Source organism: Pholis gunnellus, assembly GCF_910591455.1.
Source record: "Pholis gunnellus genome assembly, chromosome: 14".
In the NCBI taxonomy this organism is placed as follows: domain Eukaryota; kingdom Metazoa; phylum Chordata; class Actinopteri; order Perciformes; family Pholidae; genus Pholis; species Pholis gunnellus.
Window position 1 is genome coordinate 9,335,747 of NC_136541.1, and position 15,238 is coordinate 9,350,984.

General features: G+C 44.8%; 1 protein-coding gene across 1 annotated transcript; it reads left to right on the plus strand.

Annotated features, from left to right (window-relative positions):
• Positions 1 to 1,406: 1,406 nt before the first annotated feature.
• LOC306705903 (zinc finger and BTB domain-containing protein 14-like) lies at positions 1,407 to 3,688 on the plus strand. The gene is made up of 2 exons (XM_079172779.1): positions 1,407 to 1,491; positions 2,159 to 3,688. Exon 2 carries the CDS (start codon positions 2,182 to 2,184, stop codon positions 3,343 to 3,345), a length of 1,164 nt encoding a protein of 387 aa, XP_079028905.1. The 5' UTR covers positions 1,407 to 1,491; positions 2,159 to 2,181; the 3' UTR covers positions 3,346 to 3,688.
• The last annotated feature ends 11,550 nt before the right edge of the window (positions 3,689 to 15,238 follow it).

The following is a 15,238-nucleotide window of genomic DNA, read 5'->3' on the forward strand; positions in this document are numbered from 1 at the left end:
CATTTGTTTTCTTTAACAAGTGATGAGGGAACACAACGTAGTCTGCCAAACATTGTACGGTTGTGGGTTCTTTCCCTCGAGGGATTACTGTGTGTACTTCTATCTATATGCTGATCTTACTGGGGTGCAACCGGTGATGAAAATACGGGTTTAGCCATGATTTAGCCATAACTGAAACGTGTTTGTGTTGCCAGACCATTGTCAATCAAATATGATCAAAGTATACCCACATAGTCCAGATGAAACCGGTTAGCTGAGACATGAGGTTATCGTTTTTAATCAGAATCAAGATCAGCTTTATTGGCCAAGTATGTGAACACATACAAGGATTTTTTTTTTTAAATGTACAGACACAAAAGAGATATAAATAGACATACAGTTAAAACTAAAAGGACAACAAAGCTGTACAATAAAGGTAAACACACATATTTAACTATAATGTGGCTGAAAAAATATATTTAGTAGTTTATTTATAGTATTTAAAAAGCAACAATGCACAACAACACACGATGTCTACAAGTCAAACTGTTTCTGCAAAAAAAAGACATAACAGTGCAAGGCTGCAGAGTGCAATGGAACTGTAAGATGTACTTTATATACACAAAGTTGTACTTATGTTGTGTAAGTGATCCATGTAGCTAAGCTAAGACAGAAATGTATTTACTCAAAGGGAAATTCTTGTAGTTGCAGTAGAAAGTATAAGCATGAACTACAATCTAAAAAGATGATCTATAATGTGCAAACCAAATGCACACAATGCCAAAAACAGGTCAAACGGTAAGGATCACACATGAGAAGTGGCAAATAACTCTGTGTTAACTCCAAATGATTATGTCCATTATTCAGCACTTAATGTCCCATTTTGGCACATTAACAGAAATCAGAAACAGGTTTATTGCCAAGTTTCAACATATATGTGGTGTTGCGTTGTTGCATAACAACAAACCTAGTAAGCTGCATGGTGGGGCACTAGCACGCAGAAAGGCTGCATGTGGGGCAGCTTATATGGTACCGCATCCTGTTTTCTCTATTTAAGAGCACTCATTAGGACACTCACCTCGTTTTCTCCACTAGAAGCACTATAGAGGACACTTTACCATGTTTTCCCTTCTGGAATAGCACCTTAAAGAGCCCTTCATCGAGTTGTATCTACCATGGGGGGCATCCAAGAGGGCACTTCTTGTTAAAAAACGATGAAAAAAACCCATATGTGCAATATTTCTGTTTTTAAAATGAAGAGCAGTTTTGTGTAGGAGTAAATCAGTTTCTCCATTTAAAATATGCGTGCCACGGACAAGTGTTAGTCCTCCTCACGGACATAGACGATCTCTGAGGAGTACCCGCTCCGGTGCTGTAGGTGGCGGCAAAACAACGCGGCGCTTCCTGTGAAGCCCAGTAGTCACAACAAGAGGAGGAAGAGGAAAAACGACAGCTCTGGATCGTCGTCGACTGCCTTGCGTGACAACACAAGGATCGCGTTCAGGGCTTCGGGTATTAACATTTCTTACTTTGTCTTTGGTCGCCTCGGACGGAGCAGGAAGCCACGCGGCGTGCTACGCTCCGCCGTTAGTTCGCCTGTCCGCCGCCGCCGCGTCCTCCGCCTGTTTGTGAACTGCTTTAAAGGCACCAGAAACATGCCAATGGAGGCTTGCTGACCAAAATGGCTGGGCGCAGTGAAATGTGAAATATTCTCTGCTAAGGTTATCCTTTCTGCACGCGACGCGACTGTCACGCGAACTCGGCGGCTTTAACGCGTGGCTTAAGTTAAGAAAAGTCCATCTGTTTGTGTCTGTTTGCGTTTATATATTTTTTACAGGCGTTACCGCGGCTTTTACTGCTGCCGGGCCTCTCGTGTGTGTTCTTTTTTTTTTCTCATAAGGATTTCTGCACCATTGATTTTGCTACTTTTTGTTTACTCTCTTGCATTTTGTAACGGTCGTCTTTCAACAAAAGCGATGTAACGTTAGTTTTGCAAGTTGCCGCTATAATAGTGTGTGCGTGTTTTGCTGCTGAAGGCAAACCTATGTGTGTTCACATGAGAAGCGTGCAAGTAGAGCTCCACCCCTCAGCTGTGTGCAGGTTATGTGCATGCCCGACTGACTTGTGCAAAGCAAAAATATTTGACTGTTTATTGTTTTGTTTTTTTCCTCCTCTGCAGGTTGATCCAATTTGACCTGCAACATGTCTGATTTACTGAGATATATCGACTATGACCACAAAGCCACCTTTCTGAAGATGCTCAACCAGCAGAGGATGGAAGGTGAGCACTGTGATGTGGTGGTGGTGGTGGAAAACATAGAGTTCAGGGCTCACCGCTGTGTCTTGGCCGCCTGCAGCAACTACTTCAAAAAGCTCTTCAAGAAACAGAGCGAGGAGGACAACTCCATCGTGGAGCTGGACTTCATCCGCTCCGACATCTTCGAGGAGGTGCTCAATTACATGTACACGGCCCGGCTCGCCGTCAGGAAGAAGGACATCAACATGATGATGTCGTCCGGCCAGATCCTGGGCATCAACTTCCTGGATAACCTGTGCACCCAGAAGCGGGAGCTGACCAACATGAAGACCCGGGAGAACCAGGCTCCCGGGGACCACGGGATGCGGGCTCAGGACGCCATCCTGAAGGAGCTGGCCATGGAGGAGGTGAGGAAGAACAGCTTCTATGATCAGGGGATGGAGGGCATGGGGCCCGGGGGCTCTCACGTGTCTCAGCCGCACAACTACAACACCAACATGAGCAAAGATCCTCACAGCCACGGCTGGGGCTCCTCCTCCTCCAGCGACATGAAGCTGGAGTACCTGCTGTACGGCCACCGCGACCACGGCTCTTGTCAGAGCACCGGCGCCAAGCCCCAGGATCACAACGCCAAAAAGGAGCGCCTGCTCACCGCCAACCGGCCCTACGCCTGCGAGCACTGCCCCAAAGCCTTCACCACCGCCGCCCACCTCAAGGAGCACCTAAAGATCCACTCCGGCTTCAAGCCCCACCGCTGCGTGGTGTGCGGCAAGGCCTTCATCAGGGGGCCCGACCTGAAGAGGCACGAGAGGGTCCACAGCAACGAGAGGCCCTTCGCGTGCCAACTGTGCGAAAAGGCCTTCAAGCACAAGTCCCACCTGAAGGACCACGAGCGGCAGCACCGGGGCGAGCGGCCGTTCAACTGCGGCTCCTGCGAAAAGGCCTTCATCAAAGCGTCGGATCTGAAGCGCCACTGGAACACCATGCACAGCGGCAACCCCCGCAGACAGATGTCCCTGTCCCCCGCTGCCTCCCAGGCAGAGGCCGCCGACCAGAGAGACTGGAAAATGGAGACCGGGCCACATTCGCATAACTCTGGGGACTGTTGAGCCTGCAAAAAAAAAAAAAAACACACCAAAACACCCGCATACTGACACCCAAGGCGCGCATACATCCACGACACTTAAAAAAAAACAAACATGCGCACACACACACTGACACAACCACAAACCCTGTGACAGGCCGAGGGGCCTGACATCACACGGACAATGATCGGAGTGAGTAACGAGAGACCATAGCATGTTCATAAGACTGTGGGGGCTGTATTATTATTATTATTATTCAAAAGAGTTATGTCAAAAACGATGTTTTCTTTCCACCTGTAAAATCATGTAAATGTTTAGTTCACTCTACTATACGTATATTTTTCACAAAGCATTGTTGCTATGTAGACCAGGGCGGGCGGGGGGGGGGGGGGGGGGGGGCGGGGGTTCTCATAACATTAATTCTCTTTTACGTTTTATGGGATATGTAACATTTAAATGTTTGTTTAACCTTTACTGGATTTTATGGAGATAAAAAGAGAGAAACCGAGTGATGTGGGGGGGAGGGGAGGGGAGGGGAGGGGAGGGGGAAGGGGGGAAAAAGATTTTTCTGCATAACATTTGTTGCATTGAGTATATTCATGTGGATGTTTTTAAATGGATGTGTTTAGTTGTATTGATTGATATTACACTGTAAGAGTAAGAGTCACCATTTTGCATTTGATGCAGATGATACCAAAGTCTTGGGCATTTGACGGATTGCCTTTGAAGGCTGTCCTGCCCAAGCAACCGGCTAACTAGATTTACTGTTATACAGTATAACTGTCATCCAGCTATCAACAGTTAATGATAGATGTCTGTATATACTGTAGCTTAGTTTGTTGCACAATTAGAGTACACAATAATGAATTATGCACATATAACATTGTCCTACTCCTACACTTTGACAATAAACACCATTTGCTGTGTTTTATTGTCTTTGCAAAGTTTGGTTTTTGTTGATGAGAGCTCAGCGAGCATTATTCATTCCCTCCAGAGTCTCTTTTGTTTTCAGTGTGCCACACCCAAAACAACCTGAAAACACCTGAGAAGGTGGCATCAGATTTGAAAGATTACTGTTATGTTAGAAATGTGGAACGTTTACAAGCAGCAGCCAAAGTCCAGTGAAAAACAAGTGCGTCTTCTAGAGATCACGGGTCAAAGATATCTGACTGTAAGTTCACTTCTTTAAGGGCAAAAGGATCTACCTGTGGGTAAGACCATAACAATACTGTCAATGCAAAGTTAAACATTTCTGGTTTTAAAATATATAAAAAATACATCCTTGATGGTCAGTTAACAGTCCAAAAACGAGTGCAGAGGGGGCTACAGGTGTGTGCAGCAGCAGACTTATTAACTCCTGTTTGTAAAGTCAAATAGAGACAAAGATGTAACAACAATATAATGACCAGGGCTGCTGATTGTTTTCATGAATGATTCATCTGCAGATTACTTCCTTGATTGGTCGTTTGGTCCATATAATGTCCGTCCTTCCAGGGTCTGGTTGTGTCCGACCTGTAAATACGACATTCAGGTTACAGTGACGCAACACTGAAAAGCAGCAAATCCTCACTTTTGAGAAACAGACACACTATTCTCACCTGGAAAGACTCTTGTACAATTATCAAAGCAGTTGCAGATACATTTAATGTCGACCGATTAATCGTTGCAGCTCTTAATAAAAGCAAAGATCCTGAGAGCCAAAGCTGAAAAGAGAAGTCGATTGACTTAAAATTGATATGAAACTAAATCGATAACTGATAAACATCATCTTCCTTAGCGTTATGAGTTTATTTTCTTTTTCTTATGTGAAAGTACACTGAATATCTTTATCCCCCCCCCCCCCCCCCCCCCCCCCCCCCCCCACACACACACACACACACACACACACACACAATGTGTGATGCATATTCTTCCGCATTGAAAAAGGATGAAATGATTAATCCAGAAAGTAATCAGCAGATTCTTCGATAACGAAGACGAGCGTTGCAGCTCTGCTTACAGTAATGAATCTTAGTTCTGGTTGAAACTTTCTCTCATCCAGAGATGAAGCAGAGCCTCGGCCTTTGGTTTGTTCGTTAGCTCGACCTATGCAAACAGTCACATCTGCTGCACAGACCCCCCCCCCCCTCAAACTCCCTCAACCTCTCTCCCCAAACCCGGAAGTCCACTGCACCTTTGTGTTAGTTCAGATCTGTTTCAGCTCTTAAGTTTGACTCCGACATGAAACTAACCTCTCAGTGACCCGAGTGTTTCATGGGGGGGGGGGGGTAAAAACCACTTTGCACATGACACAAAGTCAAACACACGCCCAACATGGCTGTGTTTCTCCGTCAAGGAAATAAAAAGGGCAGCTCGCTCATACTCTGCATGCAACACTAGATGGTGCCCTGTTCATAGTGATTGACCTGTTTCTGCCCAATGTGACCTGCTCACGTTGACCGACCAGGACTCGGAGAATACCGAACGGACTGACGGTAGAACAAAAGTTACCGGAGGTTTATTGAAGGAGGCCGCTCTCACTGGAAAGCACATATGGTGGCCTTGTGAAATGTATGCCCTCTCACACCTCAGTGTTTTCCATATATTTACATACAGTGCAGGTTTCACAGCCTCCGCTCTGTTTGCACTGACAGTCAGACGGCGATGCCTGTTTTATGAGAGTTTGACCGCACAGTCTGGGGGGGGGAGAGAGCGTTCACAGAAGTGGCCTCGCGTATCTCTAGATTGATCTATTCTTAAACTGTCAACAGAGGAAGAGTTGGAGCGGCTGTAATTTGGGGTGAAACAGTTTTGTGGAACAAAACTGACGTCAGTGTCTAATGGAAAAGGCGAGCCTTGCCTCACTGATGTCAGTAGATGCCCGGGATCTGTTTTCTGCATTTCCTGGCCCTGCCGTGTGTGTGTGTGTGTGTGTGTGTGAGAGAGTGCATTAAAGCCAGTGAATGATGTAGGATATAGTTTTGCATCTCATTGTTGAACTGATTGGGGCTGAGTGTGTGTGCCTTTATGTCGTGACTGCCTGTGTATGTGTGTGTATTTGTAGAGAGGTTTGACATGTAATGTGTGCATGAATTACTATATATTTGCGTGTGTGTGTGTGTGTGTATGCGTGCCAAGGGATTTGACTGATGAAGGCTTATTGTGTTTGTATGTGTGAGCTGAAGCCTGTGCCAAAGTGCATTTATATGTGTGTGCACGCATGTGCGAGTGTGTATGCATGTGTAATAACTGGGGGGGGTGCTTGGTGGAGAGTGTGAGTGTGCATTCATGCACGTGCATGTGCTCGCATAGGATGGTGTTTATATGTTGGTGTGCGCTATATACATCTATAATGAGTTCTGTGTGTGCACACGCACATCCGAGAGTGAGTGACAGGCAGCGAGTGAGTGTGCATTCATGCGTGTGCCTCTCTGCGTGTACTCATCCGTGCCTGTGCGTGAGGATTGTGCATCAGTATGGAGGAGGTTGTGTGTGTGTGTGTGTGTGTGTGTGTGTGTGTGTGTGTGTGTGTGTGTGTGTGTGTGACGGCCTGTATTTGTTTTTATGTATGCATGAGATTGCATGCGTGTGTGTGCATGCAAATGCACACATCATCATCACTATTTAGGGAATTTACGTGTCAGCAGGCTGAATTCTATAATGCAGGTAGTCACATGAATGAATATCTGTGTGTGTGTGTGTGTGTGTGTGTGTGTGTGTGTGTGTGTGTGTGTGTGTGTGTGTGTGGTATACATTAGTATTGTGGGGGCTGTGCATTCAGATTCATGTCTGCATAACTTTATGTGGCTTTCTGTGTGTGTTTTATTCTCTCTTCAGCGTTGGTGTGTGTGTGTGGGCGCGAGTGCATGTATACGTGAGTGTGTGTTTGCCTGTGTGTGTGTGTGTGTGTGTGTGTATATGTACAGTGAACACCCGGTTTCCATTACCCGGGCCGGCGTGGTTCCCTCAGCCAGACCACAAACCTCCTGTCTCCACTCTGGCTCCACCCAGTGCTGCCACAGGCTTCCCAGAAAAGAACAGCGTCTAATTAAAAAACTTTAATTACATTCATCTCATCTCTCACACACACACACACACACGAACACACACACTCTGGGAGAATAAAACAACTGTATACAAACAATTCCATGTGATAAATGAGCATGAAAGGAAAAGCCAGCAGTCCCCCCCCCCCCACAAGCGGAATGGCTTTTAATCAGAGCTGCTGACATTCACGAGCCATACAGTCTCCTGTGATGTCGTCCTCCACTTGAGCACCATCTGGAATATCTTCCGTTTTTTTTAGGACTTAACGGTCACGGTGTTTTTTCTGTCCTCCGATGTCTTTTCATGGGACATTTTATATCCTCGATTTGATCTCAAAGGCATCTTAAACCTAAAAAAAAAAAAAAAAGCGCATTAATCACCTTACAACTGTGTTTCTGCAGTTACTGTACAAACACATTGAACTGATTTATCACGCAGCACAACTGTAAAATAACACTCGATTAACGGCTCGTCTTCAGAGTGAATGTCACATTAAGGAGGATCCGTGAGGAATGTTTCCCGAGGGGAGGGGGGGGGGGGGGGGGGGTCACTCATCACCTTGGACACAGGAGCTCCTATCTGACCAGGCTTCTTCCTTTCCCATGACACCAACATAGAAGCAGGTTTATTATATGTGACCTGGTGTGTCCACAGACAAGGTATGTCTTTGTTGATCGGCATGGCGTTGACCTGCAGAGTCAGACCGGTGGAGGTGGGCTATCGGGCCATCTCTGCGGGACTGGAGAGAGGCCGGCCGGATCGCTGCGATCTGCCTGCAGGACTCATTGTTCACGGGCCCGGACCAGATGCTCCAGCTGAGAGATTACCATCGCATCACTCCTCGGTCGGGAGTCCAGGTCTCCTCACCCTCTCCCGCCACGCTCTCCTCTTTTATCTCTCTGGTACTCCACTCCTCTTATCGTGCCCTTTTTCCTCTACATCCTTTCCTTCTTCCTCCTCCTTCCTTGTTTTCTCCTCCCGTCCCTCCGCCCATCTTTCCTCAGTCTTCTCCTCTCTCTTTATCCTTCTCCCTTGTCCTTTACTCCTGTTCTTTCCTTTCCTTCTTTACCCTTCTTCCTCTTCACCTTGCCTTTACTTCCCTCTCTTATTCTTCACTCTCTTTTATCTCCCACTTCCCTTCCATCCTCCCCTATAACTTCCACTCCCCTGTCTTCCCCTCATCCTCCCGTTCTCCTCTGTCCTTTATTATTTTCCTTCTTTTTCTCCACTCCTCCCCTTTCCCTTTATCCCCTCTCTTTTGTATCCTCATACCCTTCTATCCTCAACTTTCCTTTCTTTTCTTTTCCGTTCTTCTCTTCACCTAGGTTTTTTCGTCCTATTCTCTTCCTTCATCAACTCCCCACTCTCCTATTCTCTCATTTGCGTCTCCCTTTTTCCTTTACTATCCTCTTATCTCCCCTTCGCTACCATCCTCCCTTATTGTCTCCTCTCTTCTCCCTCTACCCTGAGATTCTCCCTTTCTTCTCCATTTCTCCTTCTTTCTTATCTCAACTCACCTCTCTCCTGTTTTCTCCTCCCCTTCATTCCTCCCTCTGTCCTCCTCTCTCATCTTTTCTCTCATCTTTCCTCTCCTCTCCTTTCCCTTCGTCTTCTTTCTTATCCTCTCCTCTCTTTTATCTCCCCCTCCCTTTCCATCCCTCTTATTTTTCCTCTCCCCTCGTCCCTTTTTTCACCTCCTCCCCAGCCTCCTTCCACCTCTCCTCTCTTCTCTCCTCCTCACCACCCTGGAGATAACAACTGAGTGCTGTCTTTAGTCAAACACAGTCCACACTGTTCTCCTCTTTCCCCTTCCTCCTCCTGCCCTCCTCCTCTGCTGTTATCAGTCATGGAGGTCTCACTCTAATGAAATTCCCTCAGTGATCACACAGACGGATCTAAAGGCAGCATTGTTTTGGCGAGCACATCTGGGGAGTAGCTGAGGGCATGAAAAGAATTAGCAGCTGTAATCTGATTATCATTTTTTTTAAATCTGGAATCTGCTTCAACCTGGAATCTGTTACTCAGACAAACACATTTAGCAGATAACAATAAAAAAAAGAGAGATACCTGACAAATCCTGTGGAGGACACTCGAGTGAGTCCAGTACTTCTAGATTTATTGAACATTTTTTACTTTTAGTCGCCAAAATGAAAAAGTAGGAAGGATTCACTATTTCCTCCTCAGATGATCCTGGTGTAGTGAACAGAAGGTGCATTTCTTAAATCCTGGCTACAGCTGAGTATTTAATTGTATGTTAAATGTTGCTATATGACAGTGTGGTAATTATTCACTGCATTGGACTTTTTGAAAAATCTCATTTTATGTTTTTTTTGCAATGTTGAACACAAAGTGCCGCCTTGTTAGATTTTGGGGTTTGCCCATGGACTATATACTGATTGAACTATACTCATTGGTCTTCGTTAATCATGTAATCTGTAATATTTGTATCTTAAAAAAGGAAATACAGATTCTCGACTGAGAAGTGTTTTTTTAAGATGCAGGGTGAACGACGTGGCTGGAGTTTACTGCATCAGATGCATTCAGTCACTAAGACAGTTAGTGCAAAAGTAATCCATACAGACAGATGAAAAATGAAAAGCAGACATAACATTCACTTGTTCAATTCATTTGTGTCTAAGCCAACAGTTACACCTGCTTGTATATTTCAACTACACCCTTACACGTGAATACAGAAGATCTTGACAGATGTTTATGATTATCTTGTCAGACTCTGCAGACTCCCGTCTTAAAATAGTGGTACAACCATGATATTAAATCAAGATTAGTGTCACTAGCAATTTTCCTCCGAACAAAAGGAATACAGATTTTGGACTTGAATTTAGATAGAAAATGTATCTGATCTACATCCTGTTCGACCCTACAATTACATTTTCATCAACCTTTTCCATGTTGTTAGAGCAGGTGGCTAACATCTTAAATAAGGGTACCATATAATTAATTCTCTTAGTTTTGAGGGGGGGGGGGAGTTCGAAAGAAGCTAAAGCTGTCAAAACTATTTCAACTTTAACTTAGAAAGAATCACTGATGAATTCCCAGTAGAGCCTTTAACCCGGCACATAAACACAGTGAGTTTAACCAACGATGGGACTTGAGTGATCGTCCCTTCAACCTCACACTATAGTCAGTTGTGAAAGATTCTTGTGCTCTGCGTAGACAGCTTTGATTTACTTGCATGCCTGGAAGAGTCAGATACATATCCAAATGTGCTCCCAACGTAATTGCCTCCAGACGTAACTCGGGGTAAAGACAGACCACTCTCTTGTCTTCTCCCACCTCCCAGATCATGACTCCACCATCACAAGTTGCTCTGTGGTTTGACCTGAGGGGAAGAGGGCCACGGCCAACCTCTCTGCTTGCGATTCAGATGTGTCTCTCGCTGTTTTGGCAGTCTCCGCCAACCAGCACGACCTCGACAATATTATCATAAAGGCCTGTCGAAGCAGAGATGAAGGTGAAGAAAACATCTCACTCAGCTGAATGTTAAGTGAATCTGCGGTAGAGGAACGGTGGACGATAGCTGCGTTAACATTTTATATGAGTTGGCCCGAAGTTGAGAGCCTCGCTCTCCTTTTTTCTCAGCAGGTGTTCAGATATAGATTATCAGTGGTTTGATTCTTCAGTCTGTGGCTCCAGGAGTTGTTGTTTTTTTTGCTGCTTAATCTAAGGACGTCCCCGCTGAGGGTAAATACATGATAAAAGGTATCGCATCGATTTCTGTCCGCTTGGGCTCTCTCTCTCTCTCTCTCTCTCTCTCTGTCTGAGTGTGGAGGCGAACTTTGATGTCAGCCAGCCGTGTTGGGGTCTGGTGTTCATGAGAGGCGCCTCTGTTTTCGTCTGCCGGACACACAGACCGCAGGACCCTCACTGGGCAACACACAAGGTGGGAGTCCCTGAAAATATTGATCTTTAACTCAAGGCACGTTTCTTTGGAATCTGATATGAAAACATATGCTTTTCATGAAACTGAAGAAGGATGTGTAGTTAGACAAAGAAGAGAGCACCTCCGGGAGAAATGCAAATCTTTTCATTAGCATCAGAGGAAGAAGACAAAGCAGGGCTGCTGTTAAAAATACAACAGTGGACATAAAATACAGAAGTTATATACAGAAAGACAACGACAAAATAAACAAAAGCTCTGGAGGTCAAAGACATTTCGCTAATTCAAACTCAATATTAGAAACGTAACAGCGTGAGGCACTTTTTTTGTATCTGATGCTTTTTATTTTAGGAAACTCAACAGTGAAGCTACCTCCGCTTCCAACATACACACAACAAGATGAAAACACAGCAGCTACCATGTTAGCATCTTACAAAGTTGTAATGGTGAACACGTTAGCAAGCAGTTGCCTTAGACATGTAGCAACAATTAGCATTCACTTAGTAGATGTTTCTTTGTCCACCTGGTGATTGAAAGCACTATTTTGAATACCAATGTCACACCAATGCGTCCAATAATGCAGGTCAGTGGCACTAAGCTTCAAACTATGATGCACTATGTACTCCTCTAGCATCACTTGTGCATGTGTCAGTGACGGCGTGTCAATAAACTCTCATTACATGCATAGTGTCTTTTCAAAATAAACGAATAGATCGATAGATATCCAATAGATTCAAAATGCATTTCAAGCAAAAGTCAACTCTAGTCTTTTCAATGCGTTTCAGTGCATTTGTGACCCAATCTCACCAAATGTTCAGCACAGCCCAAAAAAGGTCATATCACAAACTACTAAAAAATAAAACACACGGACCTGGTTCAACCCCGAGGGAATTTTGAGAAATGACAGCCCGACTTAGTGCAGGGAATCAAAGCTCGTCTGTCGGACACTCAGACCGCAGGAGCCTCACAGGGCAACAACCAAGGTTAGTGGGAGTCCCTGAAAATATTGATCTTTAACTCGAGGCACGTTTCTTTGGAATCTGTTATGAAAACACATGCTTTACATGCATATGTCTACTTGTTTGTGTGTCAAAGCTTTAGTTTCTAACTGTGTGTTTGGTGCTGGTCAGGTAGCGTACAGCTAAAAGATGCTCAAAAGCTTTGTAGAGCTAGTTCTGGAGATACAAACCAAAAATAAAAAATAAGAACATTAGATCTCCTAAAGCATTGGCATACTTTTCCTTTTAACATCAACATAATTTGCTCTTTGAATCACAGAATAAAGCCTCTGTTTGACAAGTGATTGCTGGGAAATGTGGTGAAGAAAACCCACCACAGCGATGACCGCTTAGCCCCACAGATGTCACCAAAATACAAGCAACACGAATCCGGAGATTACCACTTTAAACTTCACCCTCGGTGCGTCTGCTTTCATCCTGTCACACATGACTCAAATCAGCCCAGAGCCGGCTTTATCAGCAGCTGTAGCCTCCTCATCCACACAGAGCTGCTCCATGAACAGTGGAGGCCTTGTTTCAAAAACCATCACAAGTGGTCAACAGCACCGGAGCCAAAGCTTTTGAACTCACTATCTGGCAACAACCGCCTGACATCATGTAATATTTGGTTTAGCAGAAGCGGTTATTCAATCAGACTGGTTGTTGTGGCTGACATGCTCAAAGGAAATCTCTTAATTTTCCAGGTAGCGCCTGCCAGCCCGCTGAATGATTGAAATAGAACTAAAGAGAGCGGAAAGATATGAGCAGTTGTTGTGCACATACTTCCTCTGAAATCATCTGAAGCCACATTTATCACCATCCGACCAGAAGTGCCTTTGAGTCCTTTGCACTTCAAGACTCAAACGAGGATGAAAGGTGGACATTTCTCTGCCGTATTCCCACAATATAAGATTACAAACCTTGGCTTAGCGATGGGAGGGGCTCCGGCCCGCGGAATGACCGGACCGTTATTGCATATGAATATGGGATCAGGAGGGGTCACATAGCTCATGTGCCTAAAATCAAACCTGCTTGCCATAAACACCTCGTAGGGAGAAGGACGGCGGGCCGCTTTCAGAGGGATTTCAACCCCCCCTCCAGCCCAACAGTTGCTGTTTCGGCACAAAAATGAACGCACTGTGCAGGGAACAGGTGGAGTGACGATGACGGTACCGTTAGGCTACCATGGAGGGCCGTGAGCTCAAGAGTGGTGACCTATTTCTCTACACATCTGCAAGACACTAAAGCTGAAGCTAATGCTGCTCAAAAGCAACAAAATAAGGAAGCGAAGGGACATTAGCTGGACTTATACCTGACCACTAACCGAATGGGAGTGGAGCGTGTGAATGTAAACAGGATACGCCGCTGATAAAGTTAATGCGAGTTAAAGGCACACAACTCCAGGCACTGAAAGAGAGTGGATGTTCTTTGTATGTTGACTTCCTGCTCACGCTCTCAAGTGTTTCCTATCCATCATGTCATGGACACAGAGGAAAGAGGAAGACGGGGCGAATGTTTGTGATTCATTTACAAACCCTTTTATGACTCACACCGTCACATGATCAGATGTGAGACTATTGGGGGGGGGGGGGGGTCCTAAGTAAAGCAAATCTACTCCGTAGATGAATCAACGTTATCTTTTTAACTTAGACACTGACAAATTAGTTTCTGTCACAAGGAAAGGCTGGTCATTAACACTAGATTGAAGTAGTTAATGATTTATTACGTCATTAATTATTATTTTATTAGCTCTTTTATCAACCTGCTCTCATTTATCTCTGTCTGTCTGCTTTAGTCTGTCACCGGCAGTTGGTTTCAGTTGAACCTTTCTGTTGCTATTTGCAACCACTGCTGGAAAGATTCCATAGCAGTTAAACAGTGGAGTCAGTATGTAAAGAACAACAACAACAATAATAATAAGCTTTTTATATCCATTTCTTGCTACATGTGCTATATAAGATCAGTTCATGCTCAATGTTTTTGTCTGTTGAGGTTTTGAGACATCCGTCTTGTTTTTATGTGGGAAGAAGCTACATTCTACCAAATAAATGTGACAGCAATGTTGCAGGTTCATTGCATTTCACATGACGTAAGATGGATCTAATAACAAAAAAATGTCATATTCTGTGTCTGCCTATTTCAGATCTTTTCAGAGGTATGACAGATTGTCTGATGAATGTCTGGTGAGTCGAAGCCCCACGGGAAAAAAAGCCCAAGCAGAGACATGTCATCCATCTATGTCATCCGTCTGCAGCACCATCTTGTTTTGAGAGGATCAAAAAAGCCCTGGCACCTTTTTAATTAGTCAAAACTGGCACTTACAAAATCTGTTGCAGGGCAGGAAACCACTAGTGTTAAGTGAGAATATTTAACTTTTAGTGTTTTCGGTGAAATACCTCTTTAATTGATTGATTTAAATTATCTGCAACTTGCCCTCCAGGTGCAACAACGATCAATTTGACCCTGTAACACAGCCTATTACATTCAAGATATGAACCCATCCAGACACACTGAAGACATTTTTTCAAGAGGCTCGGTAAAAGGAACGCCCACTCCAATCTGCATCTGCGGGTTGCTGGTTCACATTTAGGCAGCCGTCTAATGAGAAGCATTCCTGCGTGAGAGAGGACAAGATGGCTGGTCTGCAAGTCCTTTAATTTGCAAGATTTGTACCTTTGATTTTAGGCTTCCCCCTAATCATCCCATTCCAACGACACCAGGTTGCCTGTGTGTGTGTATGTATGCGTGTCTGAGGGGGGATGGGGGGGATTCACACATGTGGTTTCGGGTAGTCTTCAAGGGCAGGCCACATGGTGCTGGAGTTGCTATCTGCTTGGAAAAGGTGGTTGTGAGGATGAAATGTGATCGGCCTCTGTCCCACATAGAGGAATGCAGACAGTTTGGTTGGGGGTCTGTCACACCAGAAAGAGAGAAATCGAATGACTGATGTCAGTGACGTCTGGCTCCTGTGTGTCATATCGTATGATCGCAGTTG

Excerpts from the sequence above, each read along its gene's own strand:
- LOC306705903 (XM_079172779.1), top strand. The coding sequence starts at position 2,182 with ATGTCTGATTTACTGAGATATATCGACTATGACCACAAAGCCACCTTT.